Source organism: Lepus europaeus, chromosome 14 (assembly GCF_033115175.1).
Source record: "Lepus europaeus isolate LE1 chromosome 14, mLepTim1.pri, whole genome shotgun sequence".
NCBI classification, from domain to species: domain Eukaryota; kingdom Metazoa; phylum Chordata; class Mammalia; order Lagomorpha; family Leporidae; genus Lepus; species Lepus europaeus.
In genome coordinates this window covers 48,649,845-48,677,838 of record NC_084840.1, presented here as the reverse complement: position 1 = coordinate 48,677,838, position 27,994 = coordinate 48,649,845, and the positions used below count along the sequence as shown (strand labels likewise).

General features: G+C 45.0%; 1 protein-coding gene and 1 non-coding gene across 5 annotated transcripts; both read left to right on the top strand.

Annotated features, from left to right (window-relative positions):
* Positions 1-8: 8 nt before the first annotated feature.
* TAF5L (TATA-box binding protein associated factor 5 like) lies at positions 9-27,522 on the top strand. Of its 4 annotated transcripts, none has more exons than XM_062210582.1 (5): positions 9-151; positions 8,879-9,023; positions 12,801-12,905; positions 15,489-16,213; positions 25,588-27,522. In XM_062210582.1, exons 2-5 carry the CDS (start codon positions 8,882-8,884, stop codon positions 26,380-26,382), a joined length of 1,767 nt encoding a protein of 588 aa, XP_062066566.1. In that variant the 5' UTR covers positions 9-151; positions 8,879-8,881; the 3' UTR covers positions 26,383-27,522. The 4 variants fall into 4 exon arrangements, with proteins under 4 accessions (XP_062066566.1, XP_062066567.1, XP_062066563.1 ...); XM_062210579.1 differs by having other exon boundaries at positions 11-151; positions 25,585-27,521; XM_062210580.1 differs by lacking the exon at positions 9-151 and adding an exon at positions 370-440 and having other exon boundaries at positions 25,585-27,521.
* LOC133774031 (U6 spliceosomal RNA) lies at positions 24,328-24,434 on the top strand. The gene has a single exon (XR_009868012.1). It is a non-coding gene; the product is annotated as a U6 spliceosomal RNA (small nuclear RNA).
* Positions 27,523-27,994: the final 472 nt, after the last annotated feature.

Below are 27,994 nucleotides of genomic sequence, written 5' to 3'. Positions count from 1 at the left end.
GGGGGCGGCGGGGCGCGGGGCGCGAGGGCCCGGCTGAGCCGACAGCCGTCGGAGCGAGACCCTGCGGCAGAGACGACGGAGGCGGAAGCAACTCGATCCCACAGGCGGCGGCGGCGGCGGCGGGGGGAGCCGGAGCCGCCTGGGATGTTCAGTGAGTGCAGGGTGCACGAGTGGGGAGGGCCGATGAGGGGATCGCGAGGCGCGCGCGCGCGCGGGCGGGCGGAGGCGAAGGGGCCCTGCGGGGCGCGGCGCGGCTCCCGCCGGCGGGCGGTGGGGGTGGGGCGCGGGTGGGGGCGGGGCGGGGCGGCGGCGGCGGCGGCGGCTCTGCGCGGGCGCGGCGGCCGCGCCTCCACCCTCGGCCTCCCGAGTCCCAGGCGGCGCCGGCGGCGTGGCCTGCAGTCGGCAGCCGCACCTGGAGGGGCTGCGCGTTTCTGCTCTGGGTGGGTCCTGGCGTTGGGCTGGCGGAGTCGGGGAGGAGGTGGGGCGGGGGGCGGGTGCCCTCGGGGAAGGGGTCCTGAGCGCGCGGCAGCCGGGCGTGGAGCGCAGCTCGGGGTGTCTTCTCCCCACGCAAGGGGAAAGGCAACCAGCGTCTCTGGGCGAAGTCGAGATGAAACTTCGCACATGGTGAGCGTGCGTGGGTGGGTACGGAGCCGACCTCTGTGAGTGACGCGCGGGAGCCGGAGCCCGGCTGATGCCCGCCTGCAAGGTGGCCTTTTGGGCTCCGTACCTCGTGACAGCGGCGTGGGGTTGGTGCGCGTCGGGCGTGTTACCGGTTTTCCCACCTCGGGAAGCCCCCCCGGCTCTTAATGCATCCGGCAGGCTAGCTAGGCGTTGGTCCGAAGCGAGTGGATGGTTAGGAACGGCGGTGTCATTTTAGACTCGGCCGAAGTGGAGTGCGGGCACTGCTTTTTGCTGGTCGCGCATCGGTTGTGAAAGTCGTTATAGTTACAGTGCGGATCCCGCAGGCCGGAGGGTTCTGGGATCCAAAGGTGAGGCTGCCAACCGTGCGCGGCGTTCGTCTTACATCCTCTAAACTCTGACCTTGCAGATGGGAATCTGGGACCGGTAACTCCCGCTCTCGGCGGTTGCGTGCCCTGAGGTGAGGCGCAGTGAGGGCGGAGTGTGTCTCCTGTTGGGGAGGTACAGGTGTTCCGATACACCTGAGGTTGGGGGAGCGGGGCGTGGGGGCCGTTCCCCAGCGTTGGTCACGGCCCTAGCTGAAAGCGGGGCTCATGAGCAGAGTTTGTACTTATGGGAGAAGCTTGATAGAGTTTTTGGAGCTTGCCGACGACCTAGCCCTAGGGTTGAAACTGTGTAGCTATGTGTAGTTTCTGAGCCTCCATTTCCTCATCTGTAAAATGGGATGATGCTTGGTAACAGTGCACCTTTTTAAAGGTACCCAGAAACAAGAATCTTGTCTATGAAAATGGCTGAGAAATAAAAAAGCACTCTGTAAGTACTAGCTATTGTAATTTCCTTCTTCGCGGAATAGTATCCTTCTAGGCCTTAAATGTAATGTATATTAGCTTTGGCTTTATGCATTGAAAACCGTTCCTGTCTTGAAATTAAGTGTTAAACTAGAAAACCAAGAGTTGGGCTTGCCCTGGCCGTTTTTCTTTGTCATCAGCAAGAAACTAGAGTATCTTGGAATAGTTCTGTTTTTCCTGTCTCTAAATGTGAGGTTTATGTTTCTATCACTGTGAGATTAGGTAAAGGCCTCACTTAACTGCCTAGTCATTTTTGTTTGTTTTTTCAAATTATTGTTTTAGCACCTATGACAGACGTGTCTGGGGAAACGGAGGGGATTTTGCCTTTGCTCATTTGTTTTAGCTGGAAGGGGACTCTAGGGATCATCTGTTAAGCCAGCATTATTCTGCGGACAGCACCAGAAGTCTGGCTTGCATCCTCTCTACTGTGTGACGGTTGCTTTCTCGGGTAGTAACTGTTCTGATCATTCTCCCAGCAAGCATCTGATCTGCATTCACCGGAAGCCACCCGTCAGCTGTAGAATCCATGAAGCATCAGGGTACTATAAAGGGCCAGAGCTCGGACCCTGGGCCCAGATAGCTTGAGTCTCCATCTTGCCACCTACATAGCTTTGGGAAGTTTCCTGACTTCTCTGGGCCTCGGCTTTCCTGCTGGAGGGGTTACCTACTTCAGAGAGTTGTTGGGAGCTCAAGAGCATAATCTGTGAAGCACTTAACACAGTGTCTTACCAGTGGTGTATTTGCACTAAGTGTTAGGTATCAGCAGCGGCAGGTAGGAAACAGACCCCAGTGTGGCGAACGCTGATAGAGGTTTGCTGCTGGGCTTGGTGGGTGAAGGCCCCGTGATGAAGGAGGCTTTGGGAGGAGAGATGGCTGAGAAGCCAGAGTAGGTTTTAGCCAACCCAGGCTGGAAAGCCAGGGTTTGGGTGCCTCCACCAAATAGACAAGCCTTGTCCAAAGATTGATTTATTTCATTTGAAAATCAGAGTTGCAGAGAGAAGGAGAGAGGTAGAGAGAGATGTTCCTTCCACTGGTTCACTCCCCGGATGGCCTCAATGGTCAGGTGGAAGCCAGGAACAACTTCTAGGTGTCTCTCCCACGTGGGTGGCAGGGGCCCAGACACTTAAACCATCTTCCGCTGCTTTTCCCAGGCCTTCATCATGGAGCTGGCTTGGAAGTAGAGCAGTCAGGACAGGAACCGGGGCCCATATGGGATGCCAGCATCACAGGGTGTGGCAGCCCCAGTGGAAAGTTTTAAAGCTGAGGGTGGATGGCATCAGATCAGCTTTTGGGGACGATTGGGCCACAATCCTTTGGTACTGGGTTGAAAGCAGGGGAAGCCCCTCTACCTGCCCTAACCGCATGTGACTCCAAAAGGGAAGTGACAACTTGGCAGGGACTGGCTATTTATCCAAATGGAAGCTTAGGGAGAACTTAGAGAAGACAAGAAGAGCCCTTAGATGATTCCAGGCAGCCTTCTTCAAAGGTCTATTCAAAGTGTATGTTGTATATGCCTGCTCGTAAGGGGGAGTTTCCCCCAGAGGTCTCCCTCTGAAAAGAGGATGTTGCCTCGTGTTGAGGACTCCATATTACAGGGCACTCAGTTGCTCTGATTTGAACAACCAGGTGCTGTTTAGGAAGAACAGATTGGGCTGAAACTACCTCGGCTGATGCTAGTTTGGGACATTTAGTCAGTCAGTCTTACAAAAAGAGTTATACAAAGCCAGAGTCAATAATTATTCCCCAGGGGGTATATCTCACAAACTGCCAAGTCTTAGATGCCTTGGAAACAGCATTTGCAAATCACAGAAAAAAAATCAATACAGTAAGTGATAAATGATAGCCACCTGGGTAAGTGCTGCTCATTAGAAATGAGATTTCCAGCAAGAGCATCCTGTGTGGATTCAAGAAGTGCTCTGTTGAAACCGACTTGGTAGAGAGGGAGGAAAGTGGAATTTTATGGTTCCTAGCTAATTGATCCACAGTCCCTGTTGTTTAAGATATGTGTGAATAATGGAGTGGAATTGTTTCTAATGTATCACGTTATATATTTTTGAATATGCAAATGCGTTAAATATTATAACTAGATATTTTACTTTCATCTTCAATCGTAAACTTTTTTTAAAAAACTTAAGATGACCTCAAATTTTTTTTAAAAATTTCATTACAAGGGAAATATTATCTTAGATTTGAGCTTGCCTTAATCTGATGTTGTATGGAAATTAACTGCTGTGTTTCTCTGTTGAAGCAGATTCTCTTTTCCTTTCTGATTTTTTAACATTAAGGTTTAAAGAGTGTTGTGTACTGGTAAGGTTTAGAAGGTTATAAAAAATATCCATTCATAATTCTTTGTTTAGCAAAAAAGATGTCCTTCTGGTAAGAAGCATTGAAGTGTGTTTGTATCTTAAAACTTTACAGTGTTGAGCAATAATAAAAAGTAGCTTTGCGTTTTTACAAAAAAGTACTTTTGGAGATTTTGTAATCAGTAAGCAAAAATGTTTTGCAGCACTTTGTAAATTAAAATTTTAAGGTAATATGCTGATGCATTAGTTTCACAAGGTAATATCCCCCTCTGGAAGTGTGCTGTCCAATGACAGTAACCACTGTTTGCATGGCCACTGTGCTGCTTAAGTTAACGATTCAGTTCCTCAGTTACACTGTCCACATTGTGATTGCTCAGTAGTCCTATGTGGCTAATGCAGACTTAGGACATTTTCATCATTGCCCAAAGATCTCTTGAACAGTAACGCTCTAGGATGAAAAATTGAAGCTCATAGCACTCTGACACGCACCATTCTCCCCCAACACACCGTTGTTTCACTGTCATTAAAGCAGCTCTGAAACCCCATTTACTGCATTAAAATTTGAGAAGATTTATTTTCATTTTACTTAAAAGGCAGAGAGAAAAAGAGAGAGAGGACCTCTATCCACTGGTTCACTCCCCAAATGGCGGCAACAGTCGGGGCTGAGCCAGGCTGAAATCAGGAGCCTGGAACTCCATCTAGGTCTCCCAAGTGAATGCAGGTACCCAAGCACTTGAGCCATTAGCTGCTGCCTCCGCAGGGTTTGCATTAGCAGCAAAGTGGATCAGAAGCGAGTAGCCAGTACTTAAACCAGGCATTCTGCTGTGGGGCTGTGGGCATCCCAGCACACAACTGAACTGCTGGACCAAAGGCTGCCCCATTTGCTGCATTTGAATTCAGTTTCAGGAGCAGTGGTAAGCATAGGAAACACATTCCCTATCATTCCCTGAGAGAACACCCAATTTTTTTCTGTCTGTAGTGATGTTTGCAGATAGAGATACATGAAAATTTTATGTGGTCAAACATAGTGAATAGTATAACTGTCCAGTTCTGTAAATTGTGCCATACTCCTCCATGTTCCAGGCTTTATATAAAAGCAATTTTTCTGTGGTATATAAACAGCATTGAAGTAGGAATCAAATATTTGTTGAGCTCGAGGTTCACAGAAATCCAGAAAGAACATGAACGTAAATCATCAGGAATTCCAAGCAGAAATGAGATAGCACTCATTTTAATGTGAGTTTTAGAGCTAAGGAAAGCCTTTGCTCAGGAATCTCTCCGTCTGTTTGAGGGCACTGAGGAACAGGGACGGCAAGGGTGGACAGGCGGCACGGAGGCGGTGGGGTTAGGTCTGGGAGTAACACCAGGTTTGTCATTTGTGCTGGCTGCATTCTAAAGCTTGGTCAGAGTGGGAAGATATTGGAATAACCCAGTGGAGAAGTCCAGTATCAGCAGTGAGGACAGGGAGCAGGGATGATCCAGGTGTACTAGCCAACCACTCTGTAAGCTGAGAGCAAAGTCTCATTCAGAATAGGAAGTCGATGAGCTCTTAGAGTAGGAGAGAAAAAAAAAACTGTTATGATGATAACTGAGTTTTTTAACAGTGTAAAATGGCACCATCAACCTGGCAGGAAAATATGAGACATTCTGGGAAAATAAGTTCTGTTGTGAGCATGTTGAATGCCAGGTGTTCACTGTGAAAACATCTTGCTAATCTGTTGAGCTCAGGGAAGTAGTCTGACCAGAGACCACCTAAGTGTGACTTTGGAGGGAAGGTAACTAATGAGAAGCAGAGTGGAGGGAGGAGAGTGGGAAGACAGGCCTGAAGGGGAGCGACCCAGGAGGAGCGCAGTCCGAGGCAGGAGATGTGCTCAACATGGTCCAGTCCAGCTGGCTGACCCGGAAGGTGCTGAAAAGTGGCTTCCACTGGACAAGAGTGGAAGAATCACAAGTCTCAGTTGGTCGCCCCCTGAGGTCAGAAGCAGGGTGAGCTGGCTGGGTTAGGAGACATGTAAGAGTTTGGATTGGCTAGAGCAGGAAGCTGTAGGGAAAGTAGTTGAGAGAGACTTCTGGAATGTTGAGGCAGTCCCATCTAATGGAGAAAAGCATTTTCTCCAGGGATCTGTCTGTCAGGTTTTGTGATTTCCACACAGTCCCTACCACCACAACTCCAGGTTTTACATTGCATCCTGAGCCCTGCTATGGACCATTTTATTTATAGGACACCATGGGGAAGAGCAGAGCTTCTAGTTCAAGTGTTATAACTATCAGTCTGAGCAAATACTACGTGAGAAAGGCTATCATAATTTTAAAATTACATGAGGTGTAACTAAAACTGCAAATATGGCTTATTTATTTTTCAACTGTTAGTTGAACATACTTTCTCATGATGATTAGTACAAATGCTAATTTTTAGGTCCTACTTAATTAAAATGACTTTTTGATACATACTACAACCATTTATACTGTACTTTACATGGCATCTCTTATAAAGTACAAAATAATTTTTTATCTGTCTTTAGCCCAGATTTGCAAGAAAAATACATTTGCTTAAAAAAATAACCAACTCTCAGAAGGCAATTGGGGAGCTGATTGGAAAATTGTGTGGTGCGTTTTTGTGGGCTCATCTTGAATTCACCCCTACTCAAAGCTGCCACCTTATAGGAAAAGGGAACAGTGTAACTTGTGTATCCCTTAGCTGAAGTGCTTGGGACCAGAAGTGTTTTAGATTTCAATCTTTTTCATATTAGAATATTTGAATACTCTTTATCAGTTCAGCATCCTTAATCCAAAAACCTGAAATCCAAAATGCTCCAGAAGTTAAAACAGTTTTGAGCATCACTGCTGTTCTTGTCGTTCAACAGAACTTTGTAGTACTATGATGAGATGAGCCAGAACTGTGTAGTACTATGATGAGATGAGCCAGAACTGTGTAGTACTATGATGTGATGAGCCGGTGGTATCTGCGCGTGCACCTCTCTTCCAGCCGTATCTTAGTAGTTGTCAAAAAGTTCATGGAAATGTGCATTGTGAAACAATGCATACATTTCATTTTATACCAAAATGAACTATACCTTTTAATTCTGTGTCTTCACAAATTTTCTGAAGTATCCTGGTACATTTGGACATTAGTAGTGGGGTTAGCATGCTGAGTGTAATAGTTGAAGAGATTTGCTAGTCTGGCTTGAGTGTGCGTGGTTCTGGGTAACTTTATATCCCTATATTTCTGTAGCTGGATGTTAATAGTGGGGTTGTGGTTTTCCTGCACAATTATATACCCACTTTATTGAATTATTAGTGAAACAGTAGTCAGCTGTCTATATGTGATAATAGATACACATTGTGTCAGAGCCCTCATTTTAATTTCCAAAAATTCTATTATGTGATAGAAGGATATTTGACATCTGTTCTGTTTTTTTTTTTTTTTTTTTTAAGATTTACTTATTTATTTGAAAGTTACACAGAGAGAGGAGAGGCGGAGAGAGAGATCTTCCATCCGCTGGTTCACTCTCCAATTGGCCACAACTGCTGGAGTTGCACTGATCCAAAGCCAGGAGCCAGGAGCTTCTTCCGGGTCTCCCACACAGGTGTAGTGGGCCCAAGGACTTGGGGCATCTTCTACTGCTTTCCTAGGCCATAGCAGAGAGCTGGATTGGAAGTGGAGCATCCGGGTCTCGAACCAACGCCCATATGGGATGCCAGTGCTTCAGGCCAGGGTGTTAACCCACTGCGCCACATGCTGGCCCCATCTGTTCCTATCTTTAAATTGAAAATTATCAGAAGTTTTGAAAATTTTGCAAATTATAATTATATCCAAACCCAATTTAAATTTTTCAGATTTTATAATTTTAGGGAAAGCAGGGCAAATAGTGTGAAATTGCCATGTTAGTGTCATGTCTGAGTATCTCAAGAGAGTTAAGTCTATTTTAAGGAATTTTTTTTCTCTTCCTGTGTCCATTAGTGGATATTAGTGCCCTGAAACTCATGCTGGCGGTGCAGGGGAAGGGGGACCAATCTGTCTGAGAAACCCTTCATGAATGTGTTGTTTCACTAGGCATATGTGTACCTGGGGATAAAATCCAGCTAGGTTGATTGGATCATATCTCTGGTGTTTAAGGCAGTGTGGTTATGGAAGAGAGTTACGGCCAGAATCCCTGTGCTTATGCTCTTTGGTCTTAGAGTTGGCTCCTCCCATCCTCAGGGAGGGTGTGAGGAGGTCCCTCGCATACATGATGGTTTGGATTCAGAGAAGCTGCCATTTAGGGCAGTGAATTTGGGCACACTCGTTAGAATCAGGAGCTGCCAATCAGTCTCTAGCAATCTCGAGCATGGCCAGGTTTTATTATTCATTCTTCCTCCTTGAATTATTATGAAAAAATAGAATTTACCCCCATTCAGCTCATTTCCTACCACTTTCCGGAATTTATGAGACATATTCTAACATGTAAACATAGCTTCTTACTGTTTTGATGTTTTTCTGTACCTTTGCTTCAAGTGAATTGCAAGAGAGATAAATAATTTACTAAAGTGAAAACATGTGGTTCGTATTCTTAACTTAGAGCTGGTAGCCTTTTCCTGACTATCAAGAAAAAATACATCCCTCTTCCCCATTATTATCTTCTCACTCGATCAACATTATTTATCAGTTTCAGCCTTGCTCAGTTCTCTGATTTTTGTACTGCCTTCTGCCTGGTTGCCCCCTTCCCTTTTCCTGGTTCACTGCTAATTAACACCTCTCACAGAGCAGGCTGAAGAGATAAAAGGCTCTGAAATTCACACTGGCCCTGTTTGCTCTTTGTTAGCATCCCTAATGAAAGTTCCGTGGGGCTGGTATTAAATGGAGTCTGGGGTGATCTATGGGGTCTGTTATCTGTGCTCTTCCTATTTGCTGTAATTGAACATGGCTGTATTGTCATTGGGAAAATAAATGAAATGGAAGAGAGTACTGAGTTTGTCTCTTAACAAGGCCCCTTAACTGGCCACATGGCTAGTGGTCTTCTACTGATGTTACCATCTGTGGATCTCACTGGATTGGGTGATCTCCCAGACTCCTTAAAACCTTGCATCTTGTGGTTTCCTCCAACAAAGGTCATGAAACGAGTGCGCACCGAACAGATTCAGATGGCAGTGTCCTGCTACCTCAAACGCCGGCAATACGTGGACTCAGACGGTCCCCTGAAGCAAGGACTGCGGCTGTCCCAGACTGCCGAGGAGATGGCGGCCAATCTCACAGGTAATGGGGGCTCTCCTGTGCCGTAGGGGGACTCACGGCAGTGTCCATGTGGAATTACTTCTCTTCTCAAGACAGCACTAGAGAGAGCAGACTATCCAGAAGGCTCAGTAAGCGGCATCAGGTAGATGGTGCTGGCCTCAGAGCCCTTGTCTAACTGCCCAGTCTGTAGGCCTCTGGGGCTCCCCTGTCCAAAGCCCTGTTTCCTGTTCACAGTGTCTAGATCATGTTATCTGTACCTGATGGCATGTGCTACTCTTTGTTTCTGTGAAGTCTTGTCCCGTGAGACCCTTATGTCCCTTCTCACACAGGTTCCCCTTTAGCTTGGAGCCTCACACACAGAAGTCACATTTGTTAGGTAAATGAGTACTTTGGGATCAGTAGTTGGAAATACTGATACTGTAGATGTAGTCTAAGGCTTTTAAAATTCGTTTTGTGATTAGAATATGAGAAGGTCTCCATAAAGTTCCTGGAAAACATGTATTCTGAGAAAGTCTGTATGGATTTAAAATTTTTGGCACCAAAATAAACTTATCTTTTAATTCTATTTTTCCATGAGCTTTTTTAACTAACCTCTTATTTGAGAAAAACTTGTCTTGACTCTGTCTGGAAAAAAATATAATTGTTGTGTAGCTATTTTGTGAGGTCAGCTTTTTGATGATATGATTTTCTTACATGGAATTTGTATACAGTACTGGAGATTCTGGGAAAACATCACGGTGTTGCTTTGGGATGTGAACTACTGTAACTGCTATGTGGCAGTGGTACTGCAGCTGGCTCATTCCCCGTCTTAATACACTCAGCCTGGGTCCTTTTCTCCTCCTTGTTCCTGGGCTTCCTCTATTCTTCCATGTATCTGTCACCAACTTTTCCATGCCTTAATGGTTTCAGGATCCACATTAGTCACAACGGTTACCACAGCTCCCTCATTTCATACCACTGTCAAAGTCAAGGGCCCAGCCTTTTTTGCTAAAGGGTTTATCGCCTTTGCTATAGAAGAAGAGCAGCAGAACAGTACAGACCTGAAGATGTCCTCAAGAAGTGGTTCCTGACTCTCTCTGTAGTTTTAGACTGTGGGTGGGAGCAGTAATTGTGTGCTGTGGTTGATAGAAAGTAGGAATGACCACTGGTAAAGGGTCGTTACTCTTCTTGGTCATCCTCATTTAGATACAGTGGTTTATGAGACGAGTCTGTATTGCTCCTGGAGGACTGTCGGAAAAGTGAGAAACATGGGATCTGGTTGTCATAAGTAATTCTGTCTTCATTCAGATGTTCCTTGACTATCATCTAGACCAAGTGCTGGGAAGTTCTAGAGACAGCTATTTGCTCCTGTCTCCTGAGAAGCTAAATTTTCTAATCAGGAAGTGAGGCAGGTACATCAGTGGCTCTAGGAGAGTGTGATGTAGTAAGCTCTGTGAAGATGGGGTGCTTTGGGTTCAGAAGGCACAGAGAACATGATTGTGGGGATTGTATAGGCAGGTCAAGGAGAGCTTCCCCAGAGGTCACCTGGCTCTTGGCAGTTGGACAGAGGGCAGTAAGCAATAGAAGGATTGAGCTGGTTTTCAAAGAACCATTCAGAGTATATAAGCAAATTGGAGGAAGGCATCCAAGTTATTGAATCTAAATTTTAGTAAAGTTAGTCTGATGGCAGTATTGATTGAGGAGGACCCGCATCAGAGACAGGGACTCTAAAACAGAAGTGAGAGCAGCCCAAGTTAAGAAAGTGGTAATGGGAATGCAGAGGAGAGGATAGAATATCGGACCCTCTGGAACTTAGTGACTGATTAGCTAAAGGTGGGGCACTGTGAAGGTGAGGGAGGAGTCCCACTCTCCCATGCGAGCTGTCTAGCAGATCCTCTTGCTTCCAGCTGCTGAGTTCTGGTAGGGTCTTCCAACTTTCTTCTCATCTGTATCTCCCTTCTTGTGCATTTTATTTAGTGGCTTCTTCAGTTCTGCAGCATGAATTACCATTCTGCTGTTCATTTTCCATTGTAGAAATGTGTTACTGTTTTCATTTTGATTACTCCTGTTAAAGATCCAGACTCTAACCATGTTATCCCAGTTTCTTCTCTCCCGCAGTAGAAAGCGGCAGAGAACTGGGGTTTTAGTTTCAAATTTTTTTGAAAATTTATTTTCATTTACTTGAAAGGCAGAGAGACAGACATCTCTTCTATCTGCTGCTTCACTTTCCAGATGCCTGCAACAGCCTGGGTTAGGCCAGGCCATAGCCAGTAGTCTAGACTCCATCCAGGTCTCACACGGGTGGGTGGCAGGAATCCAAGCACTTGAGCCATCATCTGCTGCCTCCCAGGATATATTAATAGGAAGCTGGGCCAGAAGTGGAAGAATAGAGACTGAAACTGGCACTGGAATATGGTACGTGGGTGCCCCAAGTAGAGGCTTAACCCATGGTACCACAATGTCTACCCCAAGGAGTTTTCTTTTGAGAAAGCATAGACTTCATAGAATGGGGATTAAGTCCATGTTTAACATATTTAATAGAGACTCCAGCCTGCTTCCCCTATTTAGCCGCCTAGAATGATAGAGCCAGGCACATCTACAAGGAAAAGATTGTCCCAACATAAAAGAGTGAAAGATATTGATTTGGGGACATGGCATCTCCAGTGTGGCCTGGAAGATGAGTCCCACCAACTGCAGAATTGTCATCAGCGCTGGAACCACGAGACTGCTAGGGACAATCAGACTCTAAAAGAATGTGTCTCGTATGAGAGACCAATGGAAAGAAGCAGAAGAAAACTTTAACCACCATAATAGCTTTGGAACAAGAAAATAATGCTTTTGGAGGAAGAAAAAACTTCCAAAGAACAAAAAAGATTTGTCAAATATATATATTTTTTTAATTAAAAAAAAAAAAAACGCAAGTAGAGTTGAAAGTTGAGGAAACTTCCCAGAAAGTAGAGCCAAAAGACAAAAATGTAGACTATGGGAGAGAAAATTCATGGGTTAATTTAGGACATCCAGCCTTGAAATAGGTGTCTTGGGGCTGGTGCTGTGGTGTAGCAGGTTAAAGCCCCAGCCTGCAGTGCCAGCATCCCATATGAGTACCAGTATCCCATATGGGTACCAGTTCGAGTCCCAGCTGCTCCACTTCTGATCCAGCTCCCTGCTAATGCTCCTGGGAAAGCAGTGGAGGATTGGGCTCCTGCAACCACATGAGAGACCCAGAAGAAGCTCCTGGCTTCTGCCTGGCTATTGCTGCCATTTGGGGAGTGAACCAGCAGATGGAAGACCTCTATCTCTCTGTCTCTGCCTCTCTCCGTAACTCTACCTTTCAAATAAATAAAATATATCTTAAGAAAAAAAAACTCAGGTGTCTTAGCAATAGGAGAGAATTTCAAAATGATTGAAGAAAATGAAGTCATTGTTGGAACTGGGAAGGATGCATTTCCAGATTGAAAGGGCCCACTAGGTAATACAGCCTGTATTTGACAGTGTCTCCACACCAAGGCATATTATTATAAAGTGTCAGAACTTGGGTCTCATACTTCCAGCTACAGCTCAGCTTTTCTTCTCTCACTCAACTTACTTATCCTATACTTTGAACTGTTTCATTTCTCATTTGATTAGGTGTCATGAGGGAGGGGGACAAACAGGTGTCATCAATGTCACATTTAACCAGGACCCTCAAGATACCTTGCAAATGTGCTGAAATGGCAGTTGCTGTTAATGTACGCCTGGTACCCTCCTCGATCTGTCGTGCCACATAATGGGTTAATAATTGGCTTTTTACCCTTGTCATGTATCTCTTTTCCTCTTTAGTTCAATCCGAATCTGGTTGTGCCAATATAGTGTCTGCAACCCCTTGCCAGGCAGAACCCCAGCAATATGAAGTACAGTTTGGGCGACTGAGGAATTTTCTCACTGGTAAGTACTCAGCACCAGGAACTCTATTCTTAGAGTGCTGCAATTTCCCTTTGGCCCCTACTACATACCAGGCATTATACTTGGTAGTAGAGATCACAGGTACTTCAGCACTGTCCTCGCATGGTCTCCAAAACTTACGGCCTATTGGAAGTCTGGAGAGAGTGAAATTGTAAGATTAAAGTTAACAAGGGTGAGGATTCTGCCTGTTTTATCTGTGGCCTTCAGTACAGTGACTTGTGACTATGTTAAATAAGCAAAAGCTAAACCAGCTAGTCATGATTCTTTGCCTGGTGGGATCACCCAAACCTGTATTGGTATTCCTACCTGGCTGTAGTTTTTCATTGACTACAGTCACAAGACATGGTAATACTAAGTGATGCACAGGAATTTCCTTATGCCAGGCATCCTCTTCCTCACTGCCCCTATAAAGTGCCGGTCTATGCTTCCCTTGGTCATTGGGCCAGTTGCCCCAGGCAGTGCAGTGGCTCCCTGCTTTCCCTGTTGATCCAGAAGTGTGAAGAGCCCATGCTACCTGGACTGCAGTCTTAGCTTCCAGGTCACTAAAAACACTGTTGTAGTTTAAGTTCTTCTAATATGTATTTGAGTAGGGATACTTTTATTCTAAAATGCATGTATTATACAGATTAATTCACCTTGCCATAAATAGGGAAAGGGAATGTTAATCAGAAAGAGAATGTTGTTGGTTTCTGTTAACCAAATAAGAGAGCCAGGATTCTCTAACAGAGTTCCTTAGTTTTGAACCCTGTGTAGATTCCTTTTCATAATTAAAGTGATGGCAGAATGTAAGTGCTGACTTAAAACATTTTTAATTTATTTACATATTAGCAACAACATGCTAGATACAAAATCTTTGTGCTTTTTATATTTCTGAAAAAACCCAAACTCATAAATAAATACAAATAAAGTACCAACCAAAATGTAAAAGAAAGCAGCAAATGTACCAGGTGAATTTTGCCAGAACTGCCTCGCTCCTGCAAACAAAGATCCGGACAGCACAGGTAGCAATGATGCAGGCTAATCTTGGCTCAGCCACCCTGGGGGGTTTGTGCCCTGAGGTAGTTCTGCTCCCCTCACCACTGTGAATAACCTAGCTCTCTTATGGCACTCTCTTGGCCCTCATTTACCACAAACACTTTACTTAGGTGTCAGTTACCTCTCTCTTCTCATTAGCCCATAACAAGTAAAGCTGTACACTCTTTGAACACTTTGTTATATGGTTTCATGGTATAAAAATATCAAATTAATAAGTAATGTAGGGTTGTTTTTTTTTTTTTTTAAGATTTAGTTTATTTATTGAAAGAGTTACAGAGAGAGATAGTGACAAAGAGAGGGAGGTCTTCCATCTGTTGGTTTACTCCTCAAATGGCTGCAAAGGCCAGAGCTGAGCCAATCTGAAGCCAGGAGCTTCCTCCAAGTCCCCCACATGGGTGCAGGGCCTCAATGACTTGGGCTATCCTCTGCTGCTGTCCCAGGCACACTAGCAGGGAGCTGGATCAGAAGCAGAGCACTCAGGATGCAAACTCATGCCCATTAGAGGCCAGGGCTTTAACCCACTGCACCACAGTGCTTGCTCTAGTAGTGTAGTTTTGTTTTGTTTTGTTTTTCCAGGCAGAGTTAGATAGTGAGAGAGAGAGAGACAGAGAGAGAGTTATAGACAGAGAGAGACAGAGAGAAAGCTCTTCCTTTTCCATTGGTTCATTCCCCTAATGGCCACTATGGCCAGTGCTACACCAATCCAAAGCCAGGAGCTGGGTACTTCCTCCTGGTCTCCCATGTGGGTGCAGGGCCCAAGCACTTAGGCCATCCTCTGCTGCCCTCCCGGGCCACAGCAGAGAGCTGGACTGGAAGAGGAGCAACCGGGACTAGTACCCGTCGCCCCAACTGGGACTAGAACCCGGGATGCCAGCGCCACAGGTGGAGGATTAGCCAAGTGAGCCATGGTGTCGGCTAGTGTAGTCTTAATGAAATGAAGATGTCTCTGCAAAAGACAATCTTTACTACTTTAACAAGATCAAAATCAGTACACTGATGGGGAGTGTTGTCATCTTAATGTTAGAACATGCTAGCATGAATAGCCAGACTTGTTAACAAACCAACTAAAAATAAATGCTTTGATTTTACTGTAGGCAGTAGGCGCCAGAATTAACTAGAAAAACAAACACAAGCACCAGAATTGCTTGTCATTGTTTACTTGCTATGTGATCATCCAGATAATTTTGAATATGCTTGCGTTCCTTGTTTTTTCGATTATCACCTCAAGTTTAAAAGACTTTTTTTAAGAACTCAGTCTCCCAAGGATACGTCTAAGGACTCACAAAGGTCTGAGGTCCCAATTTGAGAAGCATTAATATATAAGAAAAAAAAGTAAGCCTTGAGGCCTGAGTATAAGCCACTAAATTTTGTAAGAACTTGAAATTTGTGTTGATGTATATTTCTATCAGTAGTGTGAAAAAAATCAGATCCTGACAAGGAAGTGGTATGTGATAATGGGATGTCCAGGAGGGGTAACAACACTGTATGAGGTCATCCTGATTATAAAGCCCTCACTTTTTTTTATTATAGATTCTGATTCCCAGCATAGCCATGAAGTGATGCCTCTCCTCTATCCTCTCTTTGTCTACCTCCATCTCAACCTGGTCCAGAACAGTCCGAAGAGCACAGTGGAAAGTTTTTACAGCCGCTTCCATGGAATGTTTCTGCAGAATGCTAGCCAGAAGGATGTCATTGAGCAGCTACAGACCACTCAAACCATCCAGGACATCCATTCTAACTTAAAGCTTCGAGCATTCCTAGATAACAAGTACGTGGTCCGTCTCCAAGAAGACAGCTACAACTACCTTATCCGCTACCTCCAAAGTGACAACAATACTGCCCTGTGCAAAGTCCTCACCTTACATATTCATCTTGATGTGCAGCCTGCCAAGAGAACAGACTACCAGCTCTACACCAGTGGTAGCTCTTCCCGCAGCGAGAGCAACGGCTTAGAGCCCCCTGACATGCCCAGTCCTATTCTGCAGAATGAGGCCGCCCTGGAGGTCTTGCAGGAGAGCATTAAGCGTGTCAAGGATGGGCCTCCCTCCCTCACTACCATCTGCTTCTATGCCTTCTACAACACAGAGCAACTGTTGAACACTGCAGAAATCTCCCCTGATAGCAAACTGCTTGCTGCTGGGTTTGACAACTCCTGTATAAAACTTTGGAGTTTACGATCCAAGAAGTTAAAATCAGAGCCCCATCAAGTAGACGTGTCCCGCATCCACTTGGCTTGTGATATCCTGGAGGAAGAGGTATGAATACCATTTTTCTCTTTTTAAAGACTTACTTATTTGTTTGAAAGAGTTAGAGGAGAGGCAGAGAGAGGTGGGTGGGGGTCTCCCATCCACTGGTTCACTCCCCAGTTGGCCGCAATAACTGCAGCTGAGCTATTCCGAAGCCAGGAGCTTCTCCCACATGGGTGCAGGAGCCCAAGGGCTTGGGCCATCTTCTACATCTCTTCCAGGCCATAGTAGAGAGCTGGATTGGAAGTGGAGCATGTGGGACTCAAACTAGTGTCCATATGGGATGCCAGCTCTGCAGGCGACGTCTTTACCCGCTGCGCCACAGCGCCGGCTCCAAATACCATTTTTCTTCCCTGCACCTGCCTTCCTAATTTCCCTAGAATATTCTTAGGAAACATGACAGATCATACAGAGAATGGACTTCCTTATTTCCCTCATGACATAGCTAAAACCAAACTAATGCCTTTACCCTGTGCCATTGAGTTTCTGCTCATGGCTAACTTAAGAGGAAGAAAATATTTTTAAAAGCACTAACATTAATGAGTGGTCAATGGTTATTACTATCTGAAATGTGGATGACCTCACTAAGCCTAATTCAAGATCTTTAGCTAATCAACTTTAGTTGAGATTCATAGTAGCTATCCATTTGTGTGTATGTATGTTTATGCAAGTCTAAGTAATTAGAAGTCGGATAGGTGGGTCACATGGTCTACATTTTAAACTAATGGATAGAATCATTTTCCCACAGAAGTTGGTACCGTTTCATAGTCTCAGCAGCAGTGAGCACACTGGCCACCTGCACCCTCACTGTGCTGAATAGTTAACAGCCTCTGAGGCCAGCACAGGTTGTCTGGCTCCGTGTGCCTCAGGGTGTGTCTATACTCCATTTTAGGAAATAAGGCTGCCCAGTTGTCTAATGATCTGTTGTCAGATGGTTTTGGTTTGTTTTAGATTAATTGTTGAAAAGTGCAGGCCCAGCAGCCTGAGTGTCAAGTCTGAGAATTGCTATCTTAGAAGAATAGGGACTGTGACATTTTTGTCCTTTCACCAATGAAATGCAGGAGACTCTGCCTAAGGTTACTTTGGATGGGAAATTCTTTGCACAGGGCTATAATATGAAAGAGTAAAAAACACACTGATTAAATTCTGCTCGCTGCTAAGTTTATCTGGAATATTAGGGGGCTCAATTAAGCCTTTTCCCAAGTTCCTCTTTTGTGAGTCACTGTCCAGTTAGTATAGCCTTTAGATTTTTTTTAAAGATTTATTTATTTATTTGAAAGTCAGAGTTACACAGAGGAGAGGCAAAGAGAGGTCTTCTATCCGATGGTTCACTTCCCAATTGGCTGCAATAACTGGAGCTGCGCCGATCCAGAGCCAGGAGCTTCTTCCGGGTCTCCCACGTGGTGGGTGCAGGGGCCCAAGGACGTGAGCCATCTTCTGCTGCTTTCCCAGGCCATAGCAGAGAGCTGGATCAGAAGTGTAGCAGCCAAGTCTCATGCCGGCGTTTCAGGCCAAGGTGTTAACCCACTGCGCTGGCCCTAGCCTTTAGATTTTTAAAGAAAGGGATTGATTTATTTATTTGAAAAGCAGAGTGAGATAAAGAGAGATCTTCTATCCACTGGTTTATTTTCCAAATGGCTGCAATGCTGGGTCTGGTCCTGGCTATAGCAGGAATCCAGAGCTCCCCAGGTCTCCCACATGGGTGGCAGCGGCCTTGCCTTCCAGGGCACTTTTAACAGAGAGCTGAAGTGGAAGTGGAGCAGCTGCAACTTGAACTGGTCCTCTGATGGAATGCCGATATTTCAGGTGGTAGCTGAGGTCATTGCATCACATTCCGGCCCCAGCATTTTTGATGGTTGCAACTGAGACAATATAATTAGAAGATTTTGTTATGAGTAAAGAGCCTGGATTCCTCGACTCCAGACATTGATTTTTAGAATTCTAAAGTACCCTCCAAAATATTTTTTGTTGCACTTGTATTTAAATTTTCAAGCTTCTCTTTTTTCCTTGGAGGTAGGTCTTGCTGCTTGGGAGTTCTTCACCCAAAACTGGGAGATACTGCCTTCATTTTACTTTCAGTTTTCTATAAATACAAAAAAAAAAAAAAAAAAAAATCCTGATTGCTTTATTGGCTTCAATAATACAGAGTTTAGAGATTATTCTAGGCATAAAAAAATAGTATGAATGAAGAAAGCATGATGATCGAACAGTAGACTAAAGTAAAAATGTTGGGGATGGTGTGTAGCTCTACTGCCTGTGGTGCCAGCATCCCATATGGGTGCTGGTTCATGTACCAGCTGATCTACTTTTGATCCAGCTCTGTGCTAATGGCCTAGGAAAAGCAGCAGAAAATGGCCCATGTGTTTGGGCCCCTGTTACCCAGAGCTGCTTCTGGCTTCGGCCTGGCGCCACCCTGGCCATTGTAGCCATCTGGGGAGTGAAACAGCAGATGGGAGAGCTCTCTCTCTGCCTCTCTGTGTCTGAATTTCAAAATAAATAAATCAAAAAATCTTAAAAAGATTAATAAATAAGGTGAAAAATGTTAAGACTCTGTTCTGGCCACCACTGAAAATTAGCTCTGTAACTCAAACTGTGTAAGTTTCCAGACATTGGGAGAAGTGTGTCTAAAGACCCAGAAGTAAGGAACAGCATGAAGGATTCCCAGTGCAGAAAGAAATATAATGTGGCTGTAGTTGGAAAGGGGCAGGACAGGCTGGGACGTGCTTGTGAGCAATTAGAGGACAGGCAACCAGAGGAGGGTGACAGAGGAGACGGGGACAGTGAGTGGGCTGCAGAAGAGCTCAGCCTTTGGCTGAATGGAGGGGAGGATGGTGAGGAAGCACTGGGTCTTAGGCTTGAATAGCTGGGTGGACAGTGGGAGGTGCTGTCCCCTGAGAAAAGAACAAAGAATGTCGTAGGGACAGTTATTACGCGTATCTTTCTGTTTGCCATTATCCATATTGGAAGTACTGTAGGTTCTACCCTGTGCTTCTTTAAGTGCAGGCTTTTTTGTTTTTTAACATTAGGACTAATGTTGAGATCCTCCTATTCTGTTATTGAGAGCTTTCCTGTTTGGGGTTTCTATACCCCCATCCAATTTGTCAAAGCAGTTTGCGGAAGTTTGCTTTTTGTTTTTTGTTATTGTGGTGGTTGTTACAAAGAGTAGAGGGGAGGAAAAAGCTAAGTATAAATTAGTTCTGGTAGTTGGGATTTTTGTTTCTCTTTTAATTTCTAATTTTGAGAGACAGAGAAGAGCTCCTGTCAGCTGGTTCACCTCCCCTGCCCCTCCCCACCCTGGCACCCAATGCTTGCACTAGCAGACTGAGCTGGCTCAAAGCCAGGAGCTGGGAACTCAGTCCACGTGTGCCACATGGGTAGCAAGAACCCAATTATTTGAGGCTATCTGCTATCTCTGTCTCCCAGGTTCTGCATTAACAGGAAACTAGAGCCGGGAGCCAGACCTGGGTATTGAACCCAGATACTCCAGTATGAGACGGGTATCTTAACTGAATCTTAACTGCTAGAGTGAAGGCCTGCCCCTTGTGCACCCTGGTTAACAACAGATAATGACGCAAGTACATGGGTCCTCGCCAACCATGTGGGAGACCTAGATGGAGTTCCAGGCCCCTGGCTTTGGTCTGGCCAAACCCTGGCTGTTGCAGGCCCTTGGGAGTGAGCCAGCATGTGGAAGATCTGTCTGTGTCTCTCTGCCTTTCAGCTAAAATGAAATTAAATGCTGACATCTGAGAGTTTTTATTTTTTATTCAATGACAATTTGGACTTTGTTTTTACCTGTTCGCATTTTCAGTTAAAATGAAGATTAATGTAAGGGTTACAGATTCATATGCCTGTAGAAAACAAGTAGGTAAAAGTAAAGGTGAAGTTGCCTGGATTAAAGAGATGATAAGAAAGAACCACATAAACCAAATTAAAAAGTTTACAAAGGCAACCTGAATCTCTTATTTTATTTTTAAGATTTATTTTATTTATTTGAGAGGCAGATTGACAGGGAGAGACAGAGAGATCTTCCATCTGCTGGTTCACTCCCCAAATGGCCACAACAGCTAGGCTGTTCCATGCTGAAGTCAGGAGTCCAGAATTCCATCCAGCCTCCCACATGAGTGGCAGGGGCCCAGGTCCTTGGGTCATCTACCAATGTTTTCCCAGGCACATTAGCAGGGAGCTAGATTAGAAGCAAAGCAGAAACTAATGCTCTTATATGGGATGCTGGCATCATTGGTGGCAGCTTAACCTTCTGTGTCACAACATGGCCCCTGCTTTAATCTTTCAGAAGCAACATTTTCTGCATAAATTAGTGATAGAGAATTTTAATAGGTATTTAAAGCAATGTTCAGCCCCAGCAGTTCCTTATCTAGGTGTACATTGAAAAATACATCCACACAAGAACTCATACATTAAAGTTCATTTCAGCATTGTTCACAATAGCCAAAAAGTTGAAATAGCCCAAATGTCTGACAGTAGATGAACAGATCGATAAAATCTGTTATATCCATACAGTAGAATATTATTCAGATACGAAAAGGAATTGTTCATTGATACATGCTGTAACATGGATAAATCTTGAAAACTTGATGAGAGAAGCCAAGTCATAAGAGGTCACATATTATATGATTCCATTTATAGAACTATCTAGGATGGGCACTTCCATGGAGACAGCAGGTGGATTAGTGATTGCCAGGGGCTGGATACAAGAGACTAAGAGTAACTGCTAACAGGCAAATGGTGAGGTGAGGTGTTGGAAGTTTTCTGTATTAGATAGTGATGATGGTTGTACAATACTATATGACTTTTATAGTATATGAATGCCGCTGCGGCCGGCACACTGCGGCCAGCGCACCGTGCTAATCCAAAGGCAGGAGCCAGGTGCTTCTCCTGGTCTCCCATGGGGTGCAGGGCCCAAGCACTTGGGCCATCCTCCACTGCACTCCCTGGCCACAGCAGAGAGCTGGCCTGGAAGAGGGGCAACCGGTCGGGGACTAGAACCCGGTCGGGGACTAGAACCCGGTGTGCTGGCACCACAAGGTGGAGGACTAGCCTGTTGAGCCGCGGCACCGGCCCAGTTCTTTTTTTAAAGACTTATTTATTTGAGAGAGAGAGAGGTCTTCCATTCATTGGTGTACTCTGCAAATGGCCACATTGGCTGGGGCTGGGCCAGGCTGAAGCCAGGAGCTTTTTTCGAGTCTCCTACATGGGTTCTGGGGCCATCTTGCTTTTCCCAGGCAATTAGCAGGGAGCTGGATCAGAAGTGGAGCAGCCGGGACTCATACTGGTACCCATATGGAATGCCAGATTGCAAATGGCGGCTTAACCTGTTAGGCCACAGAGCTGGCCCTGCATATCTCAGTTTTTAAAAAACAATAACAGAATCCTCCCATTACTCTATTAATTAATGCCGAATAAAACTGGATTTATCATACTGTCCCATAGCTTCTGTTACCTCCTACTCAAGACAGATTGGCCGGTGCCGCAGCTCACTTGGCTAATCCTTCACCTATGGCGCCGGCACCCCGAGTTCTAGTCCCGGTTGGGGCACCGGATTCTGCCCCGGTGGCTCCTCTTCCAGTCCAGCTCTCTGCTGTGGCCAGGGAGTGCAGTGGAGGATGGCCCAAGTGCTTGGGCCCTGCACCCCATGGGAGACCAGGAGAAGCACCTGGCTCCTGGCTTCAGATCAATGCAGTAGGCCGGCTGTAGCGGCCATTTGGGGGGTGAACCAACTGAAAAGGAAGACCTTTCTCTTTCTCACTGTCTAACTCTGCCTGTCAAAAAAAAAAAAAAAAAAGACAGATTGACCTGACTCTGTGTGAATTGGCCTAGCAGTCATTTGCTGCCAGCAACCCCTCCTCCTATTACATGAAGAGTGAGACTTCCCTCTGCATCCTTTGTTCCGTATGAAGTGGAGTTAGAAATGACATCCAGTTTTTGCCCTTGTTGGTTTCTAAATGTGTGTGTGTGTGTGTGTTTTAAAGGTTATTTATTTGAAAGAGTTACAGAGATGTAGAACGGGGGGGGGGGGGGGGGATCTTCCATTCCTCTGGTTCACTCCCCAAATGACCCCAATAGCCAGAGCTGAGCTGATCCAAAGCCAGGAACCAGGAGCTTCTTCTGGGTCTCCAGTGGGGCTCAAGGACTTGGGCCATCTTCTATTGCTTTCCCAGGCCATAGCAGAGAGCTGGATTGGAGGAAGAGGAGCAGCTGGGACTTGAGCCAGTGCTCATATGGGATGCCAGCACTGTAGGCTGAGGCTTTAACCTTGCTGCACCACAGCACTGGCCCCTAACTATGTATTTTTAATATTTGAGCAACAGGGCAAAACTGCCAGTACCAAATCAAGGTTTTCTCTTTACATGTATATCTACGTGCTCACTCTCATGCCTACCAGCAACCCACCTTTTTCTTTTCTTTTTTTTTAAGATTTATTTATTTTACTTGAAAGGCAGAGCTAGAGAGAGGGAGAGGCAGAGGCAGAGAGAGAGGTCTTCATCCAGGAGCTTCTTCTGGGTCTCCCATGTGAGTACAGGAGCCCAAGGTCTTGGGCCGTCTTCCACTGCTTTCCCAGGCATATAGGCAGGGATCTGGATCAGAAGTGGAGCAGCCGGGACCTGAACTGGTGCCCATATGGGATGCGGGCACCATAGGTGGTGGCTTAATCCACTACACCACAAAGCCAGCCCAGCAACCCACCTTTTTAACCCAAGAATGAAACAACTATATTCAGTTCATGTAATGTCTGATGATTGCTCCCCTAACCTGGTCACTTTGAGAAATAAAGAAAGTAGCATTGTCAGCAGTATTCAGTTCCTGTAACTTGTATCTATAACTGTCATTTAGGTCAGTGCTGTCCAATGGGAAGATGACAGGGGTCATATATGTAATTTATATTTTTCAGTACCACGTTAAAAATGCTTTAAAAATTTATCTAATTTTAATTATTTTATTCAGTCCAATGTGGACAAAATATCATCTCAAATATATACAATATTTAAAGTATTACTAAAATTTGTTTTATATAATCTCACTCTTTTTTTTGTCCAAGTCTTATAAAACTTGAGTCCAGGAGTTCTGGGTGTGGTGCTTATGCTAATCGGGTGTCTGCACTGAGTTTGGCATCCGTGTGGTGACCTCCCCGGAGCCGAGGACCACCAGGTAGCCTTAGGAGGGGTGAACGCCCCAGGTCAGGAACGCAGCAGGAAACTCATGTCTGTTTTCCATGTTCATCAGTTGGCACTTGTCAGTAACCACTTTTTCTGTTGTCCTTCAGGCTGCTGCCATCTCTCACATAGGCAGCAGCCTTTAAACTTATATTTTATGCATGTTTTATAATGTATGTAATATAGTTTATTACATGAATATACTTTACAAATTGAAATTTACATTTGAGATGCATAATACCTGCTTACTGTGGGATGTTTGGTCAAAATTATAGGAGTCTCGGGTGTTAATCCTGTTGGCAGGAGAGAAGGACGGGATGAGACTGCAGGGCTGTGTCCCACCAGAAAACGTAGCTAGGTTACTTTAAGCTGTGGTCCTAGCAGAGAGCTGATAGTGATAACCAGCAGGAGCATTCTGGTTTCTCCATTTCTGGGTCTTCAGAGCCAACTGGGACTTTTCCGTAGGCCCAGGACAATCATTAAGGTCCCTAGGGAGCACAGTGCCTAATTCCCCACTAGAGTGAAGACCCACTTACATAGCTTCTGTTCCAAATGAGGACCGCAGCTGACTTTTCAAAGGATCTTTGTAATTCATCCAGGGTCACTTGCTTCCATAGTCCTTATATAAACTTCCTAGTGTACAGCAGTGAGTCATTCTTGAAATTTTAAAGTGTTGTTATAACTTCTTTGGAAAAAAAAATTGTTAATATTCTTGGTAGCACTTAGTAGAACCATGAGCTCCCAAATGCTTAATGTGTTTTTAATGTTGAGTGTCTGGAATAGCTATTTTGAATAGTCGTGGATGTCAGTATTTGTTTTCCCTTAACTTTTTCTCAAATAGGTACATTGGAGGCATTCATTTTGTTTTGAATTTAATAATAGAGCCTTCAGAAATTTCATAGAAAATGTGTATTGTATAAAAACCTATTTGTGGATTTCCAAAATGTTTGCACCGTGCTCACTTGAGCAGCACGTATACTAAAACTGAACCATACAGAGAAGATTAGCATGGTCCCCTGCACAAAGCTGACATGTAAATCCATGAAGCGTTCCATATTTTAAAAAAAAATGTTTGCACCAAGATAAATTTATCTTTTAATCCCATTTTCCACACACTTTTTAAAGTACCCCCTAGTTTCCAAGTAGAAAAGAGTCTTTTCCTAAGCACCTAAGGTTGATACAATGCAAGCAGAGAACTGGTCCAAGGATTTATATCTTACTCCTTCCCTTTAGAGTTTGGTTAAAATTCATTGTAATTTATGCATTCCAGGGTAGAGAAAGCTGTAGTTTTAAGGAGTTTGTGAGGGAATGAAGGGAAAATAGGTTGTGAAATCAGCATGCTTGGGAGAAGGCAGCTTTTTCTTCCCAAATGCCATGATGGCTCTTTTCTGTCTTCACACACAGGAGATTATTTCCAGGAATCACATGAGTTGCTTGGCTTTGTTTAAAGCAGTTCTGGATCCATGTCTTGTTTTGGGACTTTGGGGGAAATGTTTGAGACTCTTCACAAGTTGCTGGCAACCTGGGGCTGGTCACAGTGTGGGGGAGGATGTAATTTACTGATAACTGCGTGCTTCCAGCTTACTGTTAATTCTTATACATCCGGGTTTTGGTTTTGGCTACACCCCAATAGCTGTATATCAATTTTGAAATGAGACCACGTCTGCCTTCATCATTAACCTCCACCATGGAAGTAATGAACATGTCAGAACTTTTAAAAATAGAATAGACACAGGGAGCAACATGGCTTATAAAGCAGCCAAAACTGACAAATAAAGGAGAGGCCCATAGAGTAAAAGAATCAAAGAATTCAACATAAATTCCAAAGTAAATCTTTTAAATGGCATATATTAGAATTCACATTGAAAGTTACCGGAAGCTACTTTTTGATCAGACTTTGAAATGTATTATCCTTCACTTAAAAGATCCACAGTCATTACTGTGTAATAATAACCTTGCAGTTCTCCTTTTATGTGATATAGACTTAACTGCAAGACGAATTGATAAAACAATTTGAAAATTGTAAGACACTTCATATTCAGCTGTGCAGTTGTAAGTTTTCCTGAGTGACCTTTAAGAGCAAGGCCATTGTTGCTTACTGGGTAGATGCTGTTTCCCTTTTTCCCTCTCGGATTTGTTTTCCGTGTCAGACCACTAACCCCTTTCTCCCTGTGTGTCTTTCCTTTCCGACCCCCACTCCAATGGGCCAAGGAGGATGAGGATGATAATGCAGGCACAGAGATGAAGATACTGCGGGGACACTGCGGACCAGTGTACAGCACGAGGTTCCTCGCAGACAGCTCAGGGTTGCTCTCTTGTTCTGAAGACATGACCATCAGATACTGGGACCTGGGGAGTTTCACTAACACTGTGCTGTATCAAGGACATGCCTATCCTGTGTGGGACCTGGACATCAGCCCCTATAGCCTGTACTTCGCCAGCGGGTCCCACGACCGCACCGCCAGGCTGTGGTCATTTGATCGGACGTACCCGCTGAGGATATATGCAGGACACCTGGCCGATGTGGACTGTGTCAAATTCCACCCCAATTCAAACTACTTAGCTACAGGCTCTACCGACAAGACTGTCCGACTGTGGAGCGCTCAGCAGGGGAACTCGGTGAGGCTCTTCACGGGCCACCGCGGCCCCGTGCTTTCTCTTGCCTTCTCTCCCAACGGTAAGTACTTGGCATCTGCTGGCGAGGACCAGCGGTTGAAGCTGTGGGACTTGGCCTCTGGGACCCTTTTTAAGGAACTGAGAGGCCACACAGACAATATCACCAGCCTCACCTTCAGTCCGGACAGTGGCTTGATCGCCTCTGCCTCCATGGACAACTCTGTGCGCGTCTGGGACATCAGGAACACTTACTGCAGCACGCCTGCCGACGGCTCCTCCAGCGAGCTCGTGGGCGTGTACACTGGGCAGATGAGCAACGTCCTGAGCGTGCAGTTCATGGCCTGTAACCTCCTCCTGGTGACTGGAATCACACAAGAAAATCAGGAACATTAATTTTTAATTTCGTTGGAGTGGGCTGGGGCAGTGGTGGAAGGCCTCCAATTGCAGTCCTGCGACAAGCTGAGATTGAATCACTGGGTGACTGTGAAAGAGCCCCCTCTCCCCTTTCCCCTTTCTTCTGGACACTCATCCCAGGCAGGCCCCCTCCACTCAGGCCCCCAGTGTTGAAGGACTGCAGGGAGACAGAGAGCGGGGGGAAGGTGGTGATGGCTGGACACGAGAGCAAGAATGAGGTGCTGTGGGGGTCATTCCCAAGCTTTCACAGAGATCCCACTGGGACCTGGCACATGCGCACCTGCCTGCCTTGCCTCATTTTCCTCACCTGCCTGGGGCTGGGTTTGGTTGGAGGACAGTTGCAGAGCACTCAGGAGAAGCTGTGCGACGAGCATCACGTGTGGCCCATCCCCGGGTGGAAGGGAGGTCCTTACAGGTGGAGGGATGCTGGGGCGGGAACCAGGAAAGGGGAGGGAATGGTCCTGGCAAAAAGTCTTTTCCTTTTCCATAATTACAGAGAACCAGGATTTTTTTTTTATTATTATTATAATTATAATTATTATTATTATTGAGAAGAAGAAACCTAGCACTGGCAGAGGGAACCTTCTCTGCTTTTACCTTTCAGGTTTGACTCCTGGCACTGGCTGTGATACTTAGAATTTTGAGGTTCAGGGAATTCAGAGAATTTGGTAGCACAGTGTATTGGGAGAAAGGGAAATTTCGGGTTGACATGTTCCTGAAAGCGGGTGGGTGGGTTTGACTGCGAACATTTTGGGCTCTTGCAGTGATGGTGGGAAAGAGGGATTCTTTCCATGGCTGCACTTCAATTAATAATTTTCTCCCCTGAAAAGAAAGATTATGATAAAGAATAATTTGGAATGATGCCGCAAAATTAAATTAGAAAAATGGTGAATTTCCGAGTAACCGTTTCTACAGGGGTGTAGCTCTTTCAACATCTTTTTGTCCTGTGATGATCTGCTCCCACCTCCTGCACTGCAATATCAGTTTAATGAACACTTTGTGAATCGTAAGTACATACGCACGCATATCAAACTATGCTCTGAGGATAAAGCAAGTTCTAATTGTGGAAAAAGGATTAAATATTTCTGTTTTCTGAAAAGAGTTATTTTGTATTTTGTTTTCTATTAAAATGTATTTAGTTTCAAAGAAAAAAAGGTGTTGGCCTTTCATTTAAACCCTGAAGACAGATGGGTATGTCCATCTTGGGGTACTGTTCACAGTGATACTGAGCTTCAGAGGCCAGACCGGGCCCCAGGAAGGTGCATTCTTACCTGCCCTTGTGTTCTGTTTGGCTTCCTTTGAATCTTGATTTCACCTGGCATTCACTGGATTATTGATGGCCTTTAATACTGTTTATATATCCAGGGTTGCCATGGGCTGACTGGAGACAACCAGTCTTTCACCATCTGATTATTTGGTAAGGTCTTATTTTCAGCTTCCTTTAAAGACCCTGCCATAAAATCTGAAAGGGGCAGAAGAACTGAGTTTTTTAGTAAATTCAAACTATGTTTTAAGCAATTGCAAATGCTAATTCAGTGCTTAAATGATATTAAAATTGGGGACCACCATTGTGGCATAACAGTTTGTAAAG